This window comes from Typopeltis vanoorti, chromosome 18 (assembly GCF_054136105.1).
Source record: "Typopeltis vanoorti isolate ZY-2024b chromosome 18, IOZ_Tvanoo_1.0, whole genome shotgun sequence".
In the NCBI taxonomy this organism is placed as follows: Eukaryota; Metazoa; Arthropoda; class Arachnida; order Uropygi; family Thelyphonidae; genus Typopeltis; species Typopeltis vanoorti.
Window position 1 is genome coordinate 72220649 of NC_143566.1, and position 14872 is coordinate 72235520.

Consider the following 14872-nt stretch of genomic DNA (forward strand, 5'->3'; position numbering starts at 1 on the left):
TTGATTTTTAGTTTAAAAAAAAAATATATATATATATATTATACTTTTGATATATATATTATAAACAAAAAAATAATTTTAAACCAAAATCCAACAGTATACAACTAAAATGCATTATTTATTTATTTATTTATTTATTTATTATTTAATACTTTCATATTCCCAGTTATCTGTAGAGGACAATGTAAGGATAGGGTATTATTGAGCTATGAGCTCTGATCATGGCAGGAAGATAAAAGCAATAGCCAAGCCTCAGTTAGAACTTCATTGGCTACAGCACTGCCCCATTACCCTCTCTGGTACCTATTTTAGTTGCCTCGTACGACACGCATGGACTGCAGTCGAGTTATTCTTATCCCAGCCACCACACGGGGAAAAATGCATTATTATCAATATAGTTTTTTAATATAAATTTTATATTAATAAAAATAATAGGTGTCTTTTATTAATCTGATTTTACTTATTATTAATATCTTTTTCTTCTTTCTTGTACTTATTAGGCCTGCTGGCCTGTTACAGAGCTATCTTAAGCCCTTATAGGTCGTACCCGTCCAGGGAATAGAATATACCGGGAGCCCAATACCTCCCGGTATATTCTATGGCAGTAGGAAAAACTCCAGATAAAGTGGGGAGAAAACCCTGCTGTCCACGCCCAAGACCGGCTAACTTGGCTATGTCTGAGAAAGATCCTTACGTGGGCGACGGGAATCGAACCCAGGACACTCCTTCCCCAGGCATATGGTTGCGAAGCGCATAGCCCCTAGGCTAACCACGAGGATTGTTATTAATATTATTTATTTAATTAAACTAATTATATTACATTATTCACTATTCTTGGAATGGTTACAACTAATGAAATGTATTCGCTAAACGATAGATCTCTTAAATTTATTATTTGATTCAGTGATGAAAAAAAAAATCGGAAAAAGTTTTTTTTCCTGCTATACCATGCCCTATTAAGATAACACTTTAATTTAGTTTTCTTTTTAATTGTTTTTTTAAATAAATATTTTAATGCAATTTCCTTACATCATCTGGTCAATTCTATTATTATACAACATAATATACGAAACATGATTTTACTAAATATTTTTTTTTTTTTGTTTTTATTTTAGCAATTACAGATTCTCGAAGAAGAGAAGCAAAAATTGGACGCATTCTGTGAGCAGAGCTTAAAACAGGTATAATTCTACTTAAAAAAAAACACTAACTCTGATTAATTAACTGGCTCGTTAAAGTGAATGATATAATTATTATTATATGGCTACGGTATTCATTTCAGACGAAGCAAGTGATTACAGACATTTCATTATAAGTATCGCAACAATGATATTGTTCACGTCTCTACGCATGCGCAGTTTACAACTGTGAGAATTACGTCACTAAGTGTTAGCTCATAGAAGAAATTTTGCATTATAAATTGCTAGCATTAAATTTTCAAATTGGAAGCACATCCATAAGGAAATAAATCTAAAAAAAAAAGTTGGAAATTACAGCTATGCACAAGTTATTTAAAACAAACGGTTTCTCTCTTTTAACAACGATTTTACTAAATGAAAATTGCTTTCAATTCGAGCTCCCAGTCTTCAATTATAATAAAACCCATTATTGTTTATTCTCAAAGGATCGTTATATAACGTATTTCTAATTACACTCTCGCTATGCTGTACAGATACATTCCCAGCCTCTGACATCTTTCATCTGGACAGGAAACATATTTTTCTGAAAAGCCTCCTATTTGTTCGATTGCCATTTGGGGATTGGGTTTAGGCCCTCCATTTGAGCTCATTTATAATCCCAGGACGACTATCATTTAGAATACGTACATTTGGGAGGGATGTCAGTTGTGAAGAGAATGGAAGCACACACACACACACACACACATACACACACACACACACAAAAAAAAAAAAATCTTTTTATCTCTATAAATACGTTCTGTCGTTCGTGATGCATGGGTTGTTTAAGAGCATTCGATTTGTATGTACATCAGGAGTTTATTGTTCCCAGGGCCAACAAACCACTGAACGTGATGTTGGAAGAAAACATCACGTTGGAAGTGCATTGAAGACATGCATGAATGCCTTCAAAAATTGTTCAAAAATGGAGTGAATGATTTGGAATATTTTGTACTTTCTCGAGTCTGACAGCTAACCATGGATAAATCGAATTTTGGACGTGATATTTGTAATGATTCCTTCTTAAAGATGATAAAAGTTGACATAGATATTACATTATAGATATTTTTGATTAATATTTATGTTTATATTTTTATATAGCCGTTAATACATCGGACCGTGAACGTATGTTTCATTACCACTTAATTTTGACTTAATAACCTTTTGTTGATCAGAAATCTAGTCTTTTTGACCGAAAATCTTTGGTTCTTAGATTGTTTACCGAATTGTTTCTTGTATGATTCTAAAAATCTTTATGGTCAAAAGTCTAAAACTTTTAGTAAGAAACACTCCTTGTAGTTAGTCCAGTGTATGGCTTCATTAGGAGGGTAAGGTAAGAGTTTTTTCCTCCCCCAAACTGCTTTAAGATAAGCGACTTTTCTGCAATTTTTGAAGCAATGCGTGTCGACAGAGATTTCGAAAGAAGTTCGTAAAGACAAGAGCTTCTTTCGCTAACTTCCCCTCGGGAAATTTTACATGCATGTTGGACAACTTAAGATAATGGATGGCTCGTTTTAGTGAGTATTCAAGTATTCATGCTTATATTACTTGCATGTATTACGACCAAAAAAAAAAAAAAAAAAAAGAGTCTAAGATGGTTGGGAATAGTTTTTTTTTTTGTGATGCACTACCTACGTTGAACATTACGCTCTAAGAAATGCCACTCAACTCAATGTATTGATTATACATACAATTAAATTATTTTATTTTGTATATTTAATTAAAACATTTTAAGTTTTCATTTCTCTCATTGAAATAAAATTCACGAACAGAAAATAATGCAAATGAATTATACTGCGCTTTGCAAGATGCCAACATTTGTAGAATTAATTTTTAATTAAATTATTCACCTAGTTAATCTGGATCTAAAATGCATTCTAATTAACTTTGCGTAATGGTAACCAGCAATTCACATGCTATTCTTTCTTATAGCAAAGCACTAGCAATGGGCAAGGCATGCTAATTATATGAAACTTGTATGTATGAAAATATTTATGAAATAAACAAGTAAGAACATTAAAATAAATGAAATAAAATTTGTAGATAATATTGAAACTTTATCTTTCACATTCCTCACGATATAAATGATTAACTCCTATAATTAAAATATTGCCCTCCTGGGTGGCCGAATGGTTGCGTATCTTGTGTTTTTAAGAGTTTTTATTTTCCCCTAAACTGTAACAATTCTTCACTGTTGCATTGCACAGGATTGAACATCTCCCCCCCCCCCCCCCAAGTAAATTCTGTAGAACAGTTTGTGGCTGACTTTTGACCTGAGACCTTTGCTGGCACTCATATCTTCGAACTTTTCATTTATCCCTTATATACATATATTAGTATGATACATCTAAGCATTTTTTTTTTTTAAGCAAACGTGAAACATGAGGAACTTTTATAAGGGCTCTCCAACTCAAGGTGAGTTAGCTGGTCTTATACGAAGACTGGCAAGCAAATGGGCTAGAAAAATCCAAACAATTAAGAGGCATAATTCGTTGGCCTCATAGCCTAGTTGCTTCGGCAGTAAATGAAAACAACCCCCAATCCAATCCAGCTCCTCTGCAAGAATGCGGGAATTTTCTTATAAAAGAATTATAAAACCTAAGGTTTAGGAATTTGTACATCTTCTTTGTATTGCCTTTTATTTTCAAATTCAACTGCAATATATCTATAAAATCATGTTTAATTCTAAAATATAATTTTATTTTCAAACTAAAATATTTAATTATTTTAATTTTTTTTTAGTTTGAATAAGTTTACTTAATACACCTAATATTAATTTCAATTAGACATATATTCATATAAAATGGAAATTTAATAAAATAATTTGAAGGATCAATCCAATACCCTTGGAGGGTAATGGATGGCAATGCTGTACCAATGAAGTTTAACTGAGGTTCGGCTGTTGCTGTTACCCCCTTGGGTGATGAGATTCGAGAGTTTTTGAGTTCGCTCTCTTAAGGTTTTTGCCTTAAGAGAGCAATTTGAGTCTCCGGGGAGAGTGTTCTCCGGCACGGCCCGCTGAGGGGCTTTGTCGGTGAATTAAATTAAAATTATTTTCCTCGGAATTTGAGCGGTTCTGCTCGGTGGTGGTGTGTGGGTGGAAGGCCATCACTGAGTGGAGCCAACGCTGAGATGGACGGTCCTTCGCCCACGATTGAGTGGCCTAGGGATCGTCCGAATTTTTAGAGACGGCTTTACCTTTAAATATGGCAATGCTGTACCAATGAAGTTTTAACTGAGGTTCGGCTGTTGCTGTTACCCTCCTGCCATGATCAGAGCTTCAATAGCTCAATAACACCTTATCCCTACACTGTCCTCTACAGATAACGGGGAAGATGAAAAGCATTCTTGCTTCGCCCCTTTAAGCCAGTCCTTATCCTTATCCAAATTGTTTAGCTAAGTGCAAATTGTAGTATCTGTTAGTTCATCATTATCGACAAAGCGTCTCATAGAGGCACTTGATAATATTGTTTAGCTAAGTGCAAATTGTAGTATCTGTTAGTTCATTATTATCGACAAAGCGTCTCATAGAGGCACTTGATAATAAACTACAGCAGCAGATACAGAATAAACCCCGGACTAGGGCAAGAATAAAACACTCGGTGGTGGGAATAGCCTAGGCAATCCCCCTCACCAGCTATGGCTTTGCCGCGTACGCGGATCCTTGGAATCGAAGTTGAAGCCGACCTGCGCCCTCGATGTTTGGCTAAAGCCCTCATCGAAAGCGTCGGCGCTGAGCATATTTTTGGTTTTACTCCCTTTGGTGGTGGCCGCTTCCAAGTAGTAGTAAGGAGTGAACAAACAAGAGACAAACCACTTGGAGGATTCGAATGTAATGGAAAAACAATAGTCCCATTTTTGGTAGGGAGCATTACCAAACTACTTAGAATCCCCAGATTCCCTTTAGAATATATTGAAGCCGATGTAAAGATTATCCACGAAATATTCGGGAAATGGGGCGTTGTACACAAAGTGAAAGTCCTAAATGACGCAGAAAACCCCAAATGGAAGTCGGGCAAAGTCCACATCTCCCTCGAGATGAAAACGCCCGTTCCCAACTTTATTATTATTGGATCTGCCAGAGTAATGATAAACTACCCTGGTGTAAAAAAACAATCTTTTAGATGTGGTGCCTTCACTCACCTTGGGGCAGACTGTCCTAGAGTGAAATGTAAAAACTGCCTCAAAGCAGGACACAACCAAGAAAAATGTGAGTCAGCTTGCTTGAAATGTGGGGTCATTGACCACAAAGTGGACACATGCCCATCCAGAACCCTTGCTGAGAGGATGGGTGGTGCAATCACGCCAGCAACTCAACCAAGCAATGGAAATGACCCAGCCCAGGAAGCTTCTCCTCCTTTCGCGGCTGCTCCTGATATAACAGAAATCCATACCTCCACGTCTAAGAAAAACTGTAAGGGGAAAAAAACTTCCACAAGCAGTAAAATCCAACAAGAAGAAACAGTCGTTATTGAAACCATCAATACTAATATCGAAGAAGGAAATATGAAGGTGAACACCAATACCTCCAAACGGCCATTAAGCCCACAGGAAGAAGAGTTGGTAATGCCCAAAACAGCAAAAGTATCTGAGACCGCCCACCCAGAAGTCCCTCACGCAAAAGCAGGGGAGACTCTAAGCCATCTCATTAGAGGTATCCCAGGGGTGGCGGAAAAATTCAAAGAAGCGATGAAGAATATAGGAGAACCTGAACTCCTCCTCACAGGGAAACATGGATCTGACATCGTCAGCACAAAATAGGGTGACATCTTCGTTGATGACATCAGCAAAATCACCCCTGAGCAAGTAGAGGTATCCCAGGATTTAGACGAGGAGGCAGCTTCGGCGTTCTTCATAGCTCTCTGCAAACTAGACATGGCCAAAAGAATAATAACTGCCCACAACAAAAGAAAGACACAGTAACCACCTTGTGGGGTTTCTGTACACAGCTTCACCGGTTTCAGCTATCACAGGTGGAGAGGACCTGAGATCCCGAGCGGCGAAGGCTTACAGCGAGGCGGTGCAATTCCTTGTGAGCTGCATCACTCGGGCCAGATCCTTCCTCCACCTCTAAGTTTACCTTTCAATTTTTGCTTTTCTCTGTACTTTTTTTTGTTTGTTTTGTTACATGTTTCCTTTTTAGGATTTTTCCTTTTTGTAAAGTGAAAAATCAACGACCGTTTTAGAAATGCCCCTGGTGGTCAAACAGCTAAAACAGGTCAACTGAGGCCTCTTTAACCTACTCTACCACTATGCACTCTATCTTTATTTCCTCTCCTACTATCTGCTGACTCTCAGCCTATCTTACTCTACAGGCCGATGATGAAGATTTGTTGAACTCACAAATTATTATTATTTGCTTTTGCAGTCAGTAAATGAAAACAGCCAATCCAATCAAGCTCTGCAAGAACGCAGGAATTTTCTTATAAAATAAAAGAATTATAAAAGCGAGGGTTTAGGAATTTGTTCATCTTCTTTGTACTGCTTATTATTTTCAAATTAAACTACAATAATCTATAAAATCATGTTTAATTCTAAAACATGTTTTTATTTTTTAAACTAAAATATTTTATTTTATTTTTCAGTTTTAATAGATTTACTTAATATATCTAATATTAATTTCAATTAGAAATATTTATATAAAATTGAAATATAATAATTTGAATTCTGATTGGGTGATTAATAATGATATCACTCAATACTCTTGGAGGGTAATGGATAGCAATGCTGCAGCCAAGGAAGTTCTAACTGAAGCTCGGCTATTGCTGTTACCCTCCTGCCATGATCAGAGCTCAATAACACCTTATCCCTACACTGTCCTCTACAGATAACGGGGAATATGAAAAGCATTCTTGCTTCGCCTCTTTAAGCCAGTCCTTTTAAGGATTAAGAATTTGAATTCTGCTTCGATGCTCAAAGGTGTTGGGATTCAACATTTTCAACGAGTTTGTTATGTTATATGTTAACATGTCTCTGATTTCGGGTCAAATTAGACGTGTGTAAGTGAAAAAGAGTCAAATGATCCTCAGATTCTTAGAAAGTAAAAGAAGCAAACGGTGCTTCTGCTCTTTTATGATACAAGACAAGACATATTACGGTTGAATTCAGAGAGAGAACAACGAAATTTATAAAAGATTTTGTTCTGAACCTCTTCTCTGATGAGTCCCAAAATGTGATGAAGGACGTCAGTGAAATGAATATGTTGGCAATCTTCCTCTTTAAAATGAATATTGAAGACATACTTTTAATAAGAATATTGTCTTTGAAATTAAAGAAATGTACTGAAACTAAGACAACAACAGCCTTGTAAAACATCAACTGCTGAAAAAGATATCTGTTACTCATTAAGAAGTTTCCTTTGATATTATTATGGTCTTTCTAATTCACTTAGGGCTAACATTTTTGATATTAAAATTTAAATAGTCCAGTACTTTAAATAATTGTAAAGCAATGTAACATAACCTAAAACATTTGAAAAGTATTGTATTCTGAGTATCATTATTTTGAAGAAAATATGCAGCAAATAATTTCATTTATGTTACCTGATGTTTTATTTTTAAGGCCATAACTCAGGAACGGAGAAGATTTGGCTTTGTTTTAGAGCGTCAATGTTCCTTAGCCAAACATTATTTTGCCTACCATACCAAGGTGAGTGATGAAATCGCAAGATATTGTTGAAATCTTAAAATATTTCATAAGTATTAGCAAATTGATTCAGTTGATGTTTAACAATTTACATTCCTATAAAAGCTTGTCTTTTATTATTTCGTTTTATGAGTTTGATCAAAAATATCCACAGAAATAAACTTTTACACATTTAATGTTTTTTTTTTTAATTTTAAAATAAAGCATTAAAAAGTTTTATGTTAAATTAATTTCAAATAAATATCTTGAAATATAAATTGAACAGCTAGAATTTAATAATAAAGTAAAAAAAATTAAATCTTTGTAATCTAAATATTCATAAGTTAGGCAAGCCTGCAATCTTATGGGTGGGTTTTATATGTTGTGGCTGGGCTTTAATTTGAATTTTAGAAAGGTCTGTCCTACTCTCTACTTGTATTCGATATGGAAACACAAACGAGATACGTGATTTGCATACAGAATCAATCACAGATGGTTATTTTCTCCTTCTACAAGAATGCTATATCATCTCCTGAATCATCGCATACTTGTATTCGTTTTTACATTTGCTACAACAGCTAGTCTTGCTTTATATTCACAGGTAAGCACGTGAGTTGGAATGAAACCTGCAGAATCCTAGCGATTAAAGGAAGAACTGATTATAAATGCATATAGTTGAAATAATGGAGTAGGCTCATGTACGTCTAGAAGACGAACTCCCTCAGATTACTTCTTTCAATCTTTATGTATGATTTATGACGTCGTCAAAAGAAACAAAACCTCGCAGAGTATTATATAAACGTAAAGATCAGTATAAACAGACTTATTCCTAGTAGATAGGTGCTTTTTTAGCTTGCGCGAGCGTGTGTGCGTGCGTGTGTGTGTGTGTGTGTGAACGTTATACTAGCTGTTTAGCTAGCATAACTTTTACAGAACTGGAAATGAATTATGAAAAAAAAAGTTACAAATACATCAAGCGAAATTTATAACTCCTTATCTCATAACTTTAGAAGGGTATAAAGATTGATGAAAAAATCCCCAAAATGACAGTTTAAAATATAAACTTCGAAATGTCGATGGTTGTTGTGGTAAAGTGATGGGGGGTCTCCATCTTCCCCTAAGGAGCCATTTGCATCAGTCAACGAAAGTTACCGACTCAGCCAAACACGTGACCATGAACGGAGATCTTGTTGGGATTAATAAACACTGTATCTCCTTACTTGACACGACCGTCCATGCACAGACTTGATGTATAGCTCCATCACTCGGTTATGGATGGCATAATGTTCTGGAACGTACTCAGGGCGTGCATGCATGAGCTGTCTTCATTTTATGCTGGCTTCATTACCGTAAAGCAGATAACATCGTAAACTTAATTAACAGCTCTCGGCTGCTAACTAGGAGTGATAGAGAATCACGCGAACTTTCTCATCCTAATAAAACACTCTGACATTCTTGTATATAACAGTAAGGTGGCATTCGTCTCTGTGATTTCGTAACCCCCCCCCCCCCATTATTTATTTCATTGCCATCTTGTTGCATTGTTGCAGGGTCAAGCCGTGCTCCAACATAACTTGGAGCAATGGAAAGAGGTGGTGAAAACCAGAGAGTTCCTACCGGAGTCCATTGAAAAGATGTTTGATTCAAATAGTGACGTCAAAGTGAGTGTAATTTATAATTTAATTTGTGAATTTAAGTAAAATTTTTTAAAAATTTTAATTGTTTTTTTATTGTGGATTAATTCCATTGTTTTGATATAGGTTGCCAATGAATATGCTAGCTCTAATATCCTCATGTGCCTGAATCCTGGTGAGGGATCAAGTTGCAACACATCTCCGACCATAGGGATGAGGAAAACACAAAGTATCGATGCTAGTTATCTCGATTTAAGAGACTATCAAGATGCCCCTTATCCTAGGCCATTGTCGCGTGCCAAATCCGACTTCAATTTGACCTCTTCCAGTGCTAGTTCAGTGTCCAGTGAATACGGTAAGTATCACTGGTTGAAAATGTTTCGCAGTTTGCCTTTTTTTTTTTTTTTTTGAAAGAATGAACAGTGGTTGTTATCTCACAGCTTGGTCCTCTGATGTAACAGTCACTTCGCCTTCGAATTATATATTCATATCAATTTGACATGTACGAATTTCCACCCAACATCAATTTATCTCAAGATATTTTTGCCAACTTATGAACGGTGATGGTTTGGTTATAGTATTCTAATTGCATTCTTACAACCAAATGAAATTAGCCATAATGATCTTATTGCATGATAATGGCTAGAGAATATAAAAGTCAGTCATTTTAAGGAAATGAATCTAAAGATTTTATGTATTTCAAAGAATGCAAGTCTTAACTGGTTTTAATCATTGTAATTAATAACGAAATATATTACTTCACAATGATTCCATAACAATTTCTAAAAAAATATTTCAAGATTTGGAATACAATTACTTTTTAGGTATATATCTTCTTCTTCTTTTTTCCCTCTTTTACCTTGCGGTGTCGAGGGTTTTCTATTCATTTATTCGCAACCGTACACAAGGATACGGTGGTTAGCCCTATGCCTCCCGTTGTATCCTATGTCTGTAGAAGCGTCGAGTTCTTAAGGCCGGTTTGCCTGCTTGCGGGATGAAAAACCCTAGATAAACTGGGAAGAAAAAAACCTTGCAGTCCACGCCCAAGATCAGTAACTTGGCTATGACTGAGAAAGATCCTTAAGCTCCTCACGTCGATGACGGGAATCGAACCCAGAACACTCCTTTCCCAGGCATATGGTTAGGAGGTGCTTAGTCATTCGGCTAACCGCGCGGACTTAGGTGTATATATATCATTTAAAATTAATTATTTTTACAAATTTTATTTATTTATTAATAGTTTTGTGTAATATTATAATAAAGCTCATAGTTGGTAAAATTAGTCGCAGAAAGTTTATTTAATATATAATGTATTGCAGCAATGTCCTTACGACCGAAGAGCATGGCAATTTCAGGAGATAAATCTGATAATTACCACGTGAGGGCGCTGTACTCTTATCTGTCCAGTGGCGAACATCAACTTAGTTTTCACGAAGGTGATATCATAGGCCTAATCGGTGAAAGAAACAAAGGATGGCATTATGGGGAAAATCTAAGGAATCACAGGTGACCCCCAGCTTACCTCAGATTAATAACAGTAATAGTTTGTAAGTTATATTTGGAATTAAAATATTATAGTCAAAATACTTGTGGAGTAATGGTAACTGATTAAAATTGTCATAGGATATAAAAATAGAATTATTCTGCCTAATGCCAAAAGTTTATTTGTTTTTGATTGTTTTCATAACTATTTGCGATGAAGATCAGTCAGTAAGGAGGATTTCTATTTCTTTTCCCTCTCTTTCTAGAGTAGGATGGTTCCCTATAGCTTATACGGAACCGATGTTAGACGAGAAAAGTGATAAAGAGGAACCAATGAGGTAAGCACTGTTTATATGAGCTCAGTCTATCTAATTTAGACTTTAAAACTGAAGATTAGCTCCAATTAATTTTTTAAGATGCTTTAAGAGCACATAGCGCTTAGAGAATTGAGCTTTTAATACATTGTTAGTAGTTTAACAGCACTATTTTGCTAAAATATTAATTTAGTTGAATCGTTCTAAATGATCTACAATAAATTATTTTTATAAATTGTAATTTTAAAATGTCAGTTTATAAAATTATTTCAATACCAATAATTTTTCTATAGATTTAATAAAAATCTAAGAAATTATTTTTATAAATATTAAAATAATTAAAATATATTCATTATAGTTTTATTATAACCAACTGGATGCTGTGCACTATATAGGAAGCTATGTTTAAAGATTGTAACTTAAAATTAATTGTAATTATTATTCCAATTTTTTTTTCCCCCTTCAGTCCTAGCTTACAAAAGTGGTGCGACAGCTCGGACCTAAGCACAGTAGCTTCTTTTACCGAGTCTCCAGCCCCAAGGTTACATCGACGACATGCATACGGTCGCAACTGGAGTATAGCCGAGGACGATGACTACACATCGTCACCCGTCCAGAGACCCTGGTCAACCTTTTTTGACAGTCCCCTTATGGCCACAAAGGAGGGCATGAAGGTCAGCTATGTAAAATTTTTGAATACATCGATAAGTAAATTATACTGACAATTTTAATTATTTTATTAGTATTAATTTGATATAACTAAACTTTTATTCTAGTAAAATGTGATACTCTTTAATAATATGCTATCGAGATGATCCTAATATAAGAAGGGTAATTATAGGTTTTTTAAGAAAGTGTTTTGATTATATAAACGTTATATATAGTGGGTGATTTTCATCTTATATATATATATATATATATATATGAAAGCAGGAGATCGAAACGCAGCCTATCCATTCCGCTTTCAATAATAGTTTAAAAGGAAAATAGATAACTACTTAAAATTCTTACGTAGTCTACGATTCCGTCTAGACTAGTTTCTTAACAGAGTCAAAAATTAGTTTTCGGCGCTAAAAAAATCTTATTATCCAAAACCTCTCGGAAACTAAGAACTCTTCAAGGAAGTTATAGTTCTCATCATAGTTCTGCGAATAAAATGTAAAAAAAAAAAAAAAAAAAAAGAAAGAAAGACGCATATTTAACTTATGTTCAAGAGGTGACATTAGAATTAATTAATCTATCTAACATGAAATTGAGTATTTAACTAAAGAGAATTCCATTCAATAAAGAATAGTAAGTATAAAGTATGTTATTATTTTGAATTTCGTTAGGGAGCGAAATGAAAAAGAATTAACTGAAAAAGTTCTTTTTGAGGATTACTAAAGAAAGATTGCGAAACATTAGCCTAGACTAACGCATTTAATGAATAGATATGACAATTTTTATTTATTTATTTATTATTATTATTTTTAGATAGATTTATAGCTATTCCATTATTACAAATGAATCTTAATTAATCTATACCCGAATGAATAGTTGTATCCGATAGGAGTTCTTATTTGCAATCGTTCTGGTAGGAAATCACCTTGGCGTTAGTACTGAATAGGCAATTTGTTAGTGATTGTTCTGAGGAACGTTTGCCCTTTTACTTAAGGTCAGGAAAACCGTTCGGTAAGAACTTCCATCATTAGCTGACTAATGGTACCATTCAGTAGACCAGAATGGTCAATACGTTTTGGTATGTAACCTCTCAAGAATGCCGATTTGACTGCTCGATTTACTAAGACGAAGTTCAAGTTTCTAATTAATGTTACAATTAGAACCGTTTGCAAGGGATGAATTCTCTAATTCATGTTTTTATCTCTTTTTTTTTTTTTTTTTGTTTCCCAAAAGATTCGTCAGAGTTCTCCAGCAAGTAGGGGAAGTTGTCAAAAGCCTTTTGACACTCCGTCTCATAGTTGTATGCCGTCATCCAAGGTTCACTGCCAGTTGAAAGAGATTCACGATACACCCCACATATTTCGGTCTCCTAGGAGATCACTTACCGCTCCCTTTCCGATTTCGGTGCCTCCGCCCAATTTGCCAACATCTACGAGTCTACACAGTAGTAATGATAGCGGTTTCTGCAATGATAATATGCACCATGCCAACCCCACTCTGGGGGAAGAGGGGGATGAAGTCAGGTAAGTGATTCTGCTGCCTATTTAATAGGAATGTGAAAAATAACATCACTTTTATTTATTTAATGTAATACTCTCTGTAACGTTATTAACTAAGTGAAGTATTATAAAGCTATCAGATTTATTATAAATTATTAAACCAAAATCTATAAATAAAGAATTAAATGAATAATTTATAAATAATAGTAACAAAATATATTTTAAAGGCGTTTATATATTTAATTTTATCTTCCTGAAAAATAACATAAATATATTTTATAGAAAATTTAATAATTGTTTAATTTATGAATTTTTAAATTAATTAATTTGTTATTCTTTTTTTTTAGGGATAACATATTTTCCAGTGTGAAGTTGAAAAAAGTGGTGACGAACGACCGTTCTGCTCCCATGATTTCGTAGCACTTCAAACATGTACAAAAGAAAGAAATTTTATTTGTACAAATGTATAAGATTTGCTATGTATTTTGTGTATATGTTTAGATGTTGGTGATCCGAAATCCCGTTTGTAAGTCTTTCAAAATAAACTGCGCAACATTTCCTAAGTTATGCTAAACCATTATGTTATGAAACCTAAGTTATGAAACAGTTGAGTCTTTTTTTTTTTTTTTTTTCATGAACACAAAGAACCTAATAATAACATTGGCTATTGGCTACACCGTACCCGGAAAACAACATGTTTGTCACAAAAAATCACGTTAAATTTTTAAAGGAATAAACTGTGATTGATTTCATGGCTAGCAGAAAGATCACAAAAAATTATTGGTGTTCGAGAATTAGGTCAAGTTTTTTTTTAAAAAAATTAATTATTTCAATGAACTGCATTCCTTTTGCTTACATTATTCAAAGCCTAAAATATTTTTTATTCTTAGCACTTTATAAATGGATTCAATATATTTTGGCAAAATGTTTACCTTATTTATTTTTTATTTTATTTTATGTGTTAAATCTTTATCAAGGGAAGTTTATTATTCAAAATAATAATTAAATTTTTGACACTGCAACTTATATATAAATAATGCAGTTTTTGAAAACTAGATATATTCAAAAATTGCTGGGAACGTTTCAAAATTATATATATATATATATTAATAACAATAAAAAAAAGCAATAAATTAGTAACAGAGAACTTTGGTGAACAAAATTTATAAAACCATTTTTAAAAGATTTTATATATTTTAACAATGTTTAAAATACGTTTAAATTATCAAAATGTGTCGCAGTTTAATATATTTTAACTACGATTAAAAATAATAAGTTACATAAAATAAATTAATACATAATAAAATTTAAAATGCATGTCATAAATTGATGAGTAACCTTTATGCAGGTGTACGTCAACTTCACTTGCGAAGCGTATATGCAAAATGCTTGGTCACCAGATGATCCAGGCAACTATTTAAAATGCTGCAGGTCAATAATGGTCAATAACGCTGATCACAATGGGAAAATAAAAGATTTTT

At 34.0% G+C, this 14872-nt stretch overlaps 1 protein-coding gene across 1 annotated transcript in view; it reads left to right on the plus strand.

Annotated features, from left to right (window-relative positions):
* Window positions 1–13811, plus strand: part of LOC150096796 (BAR/IMD domain-containing adapter protein 2-like) — a 71041-nt gene extending 57230 nt beyond the window's left edge. The window contains exons 7-15 of the mRNA XM_090408718.1: window positions 1116–1181; window positions 7740–7826; window positions 9353–9463; window positions 9563–9791; window positions 10756–10942; window positions 11185–11256; window positions 11699–11906; window positions 13126–13415; window positions 13739–13811. Coding sequence (XP_090264844.1) covers window positions 1116–1181; window positions 7740–7826; window positions 9353–9463; window positions 9563–9791; window positions 10756–10942; window positions 11185–11256; window positions 11699–11906; window positions 13126–13415; window positions 13739–13811 — 1323 coding nt within the window. The remainder of the gene's footprint in view (window positions 1–1115; window positions 1182–7739; window positions 7827–9352; window positions 9464–9562; window positions 9792–10755; window positions 10943–11184; window positions 11257–11698; window positions 11907–13125; window positions 13416–13738) is intronic.
* The last annotated feature ends 1061 nt before the right edge of the window (window positions 13812–14872 follow it).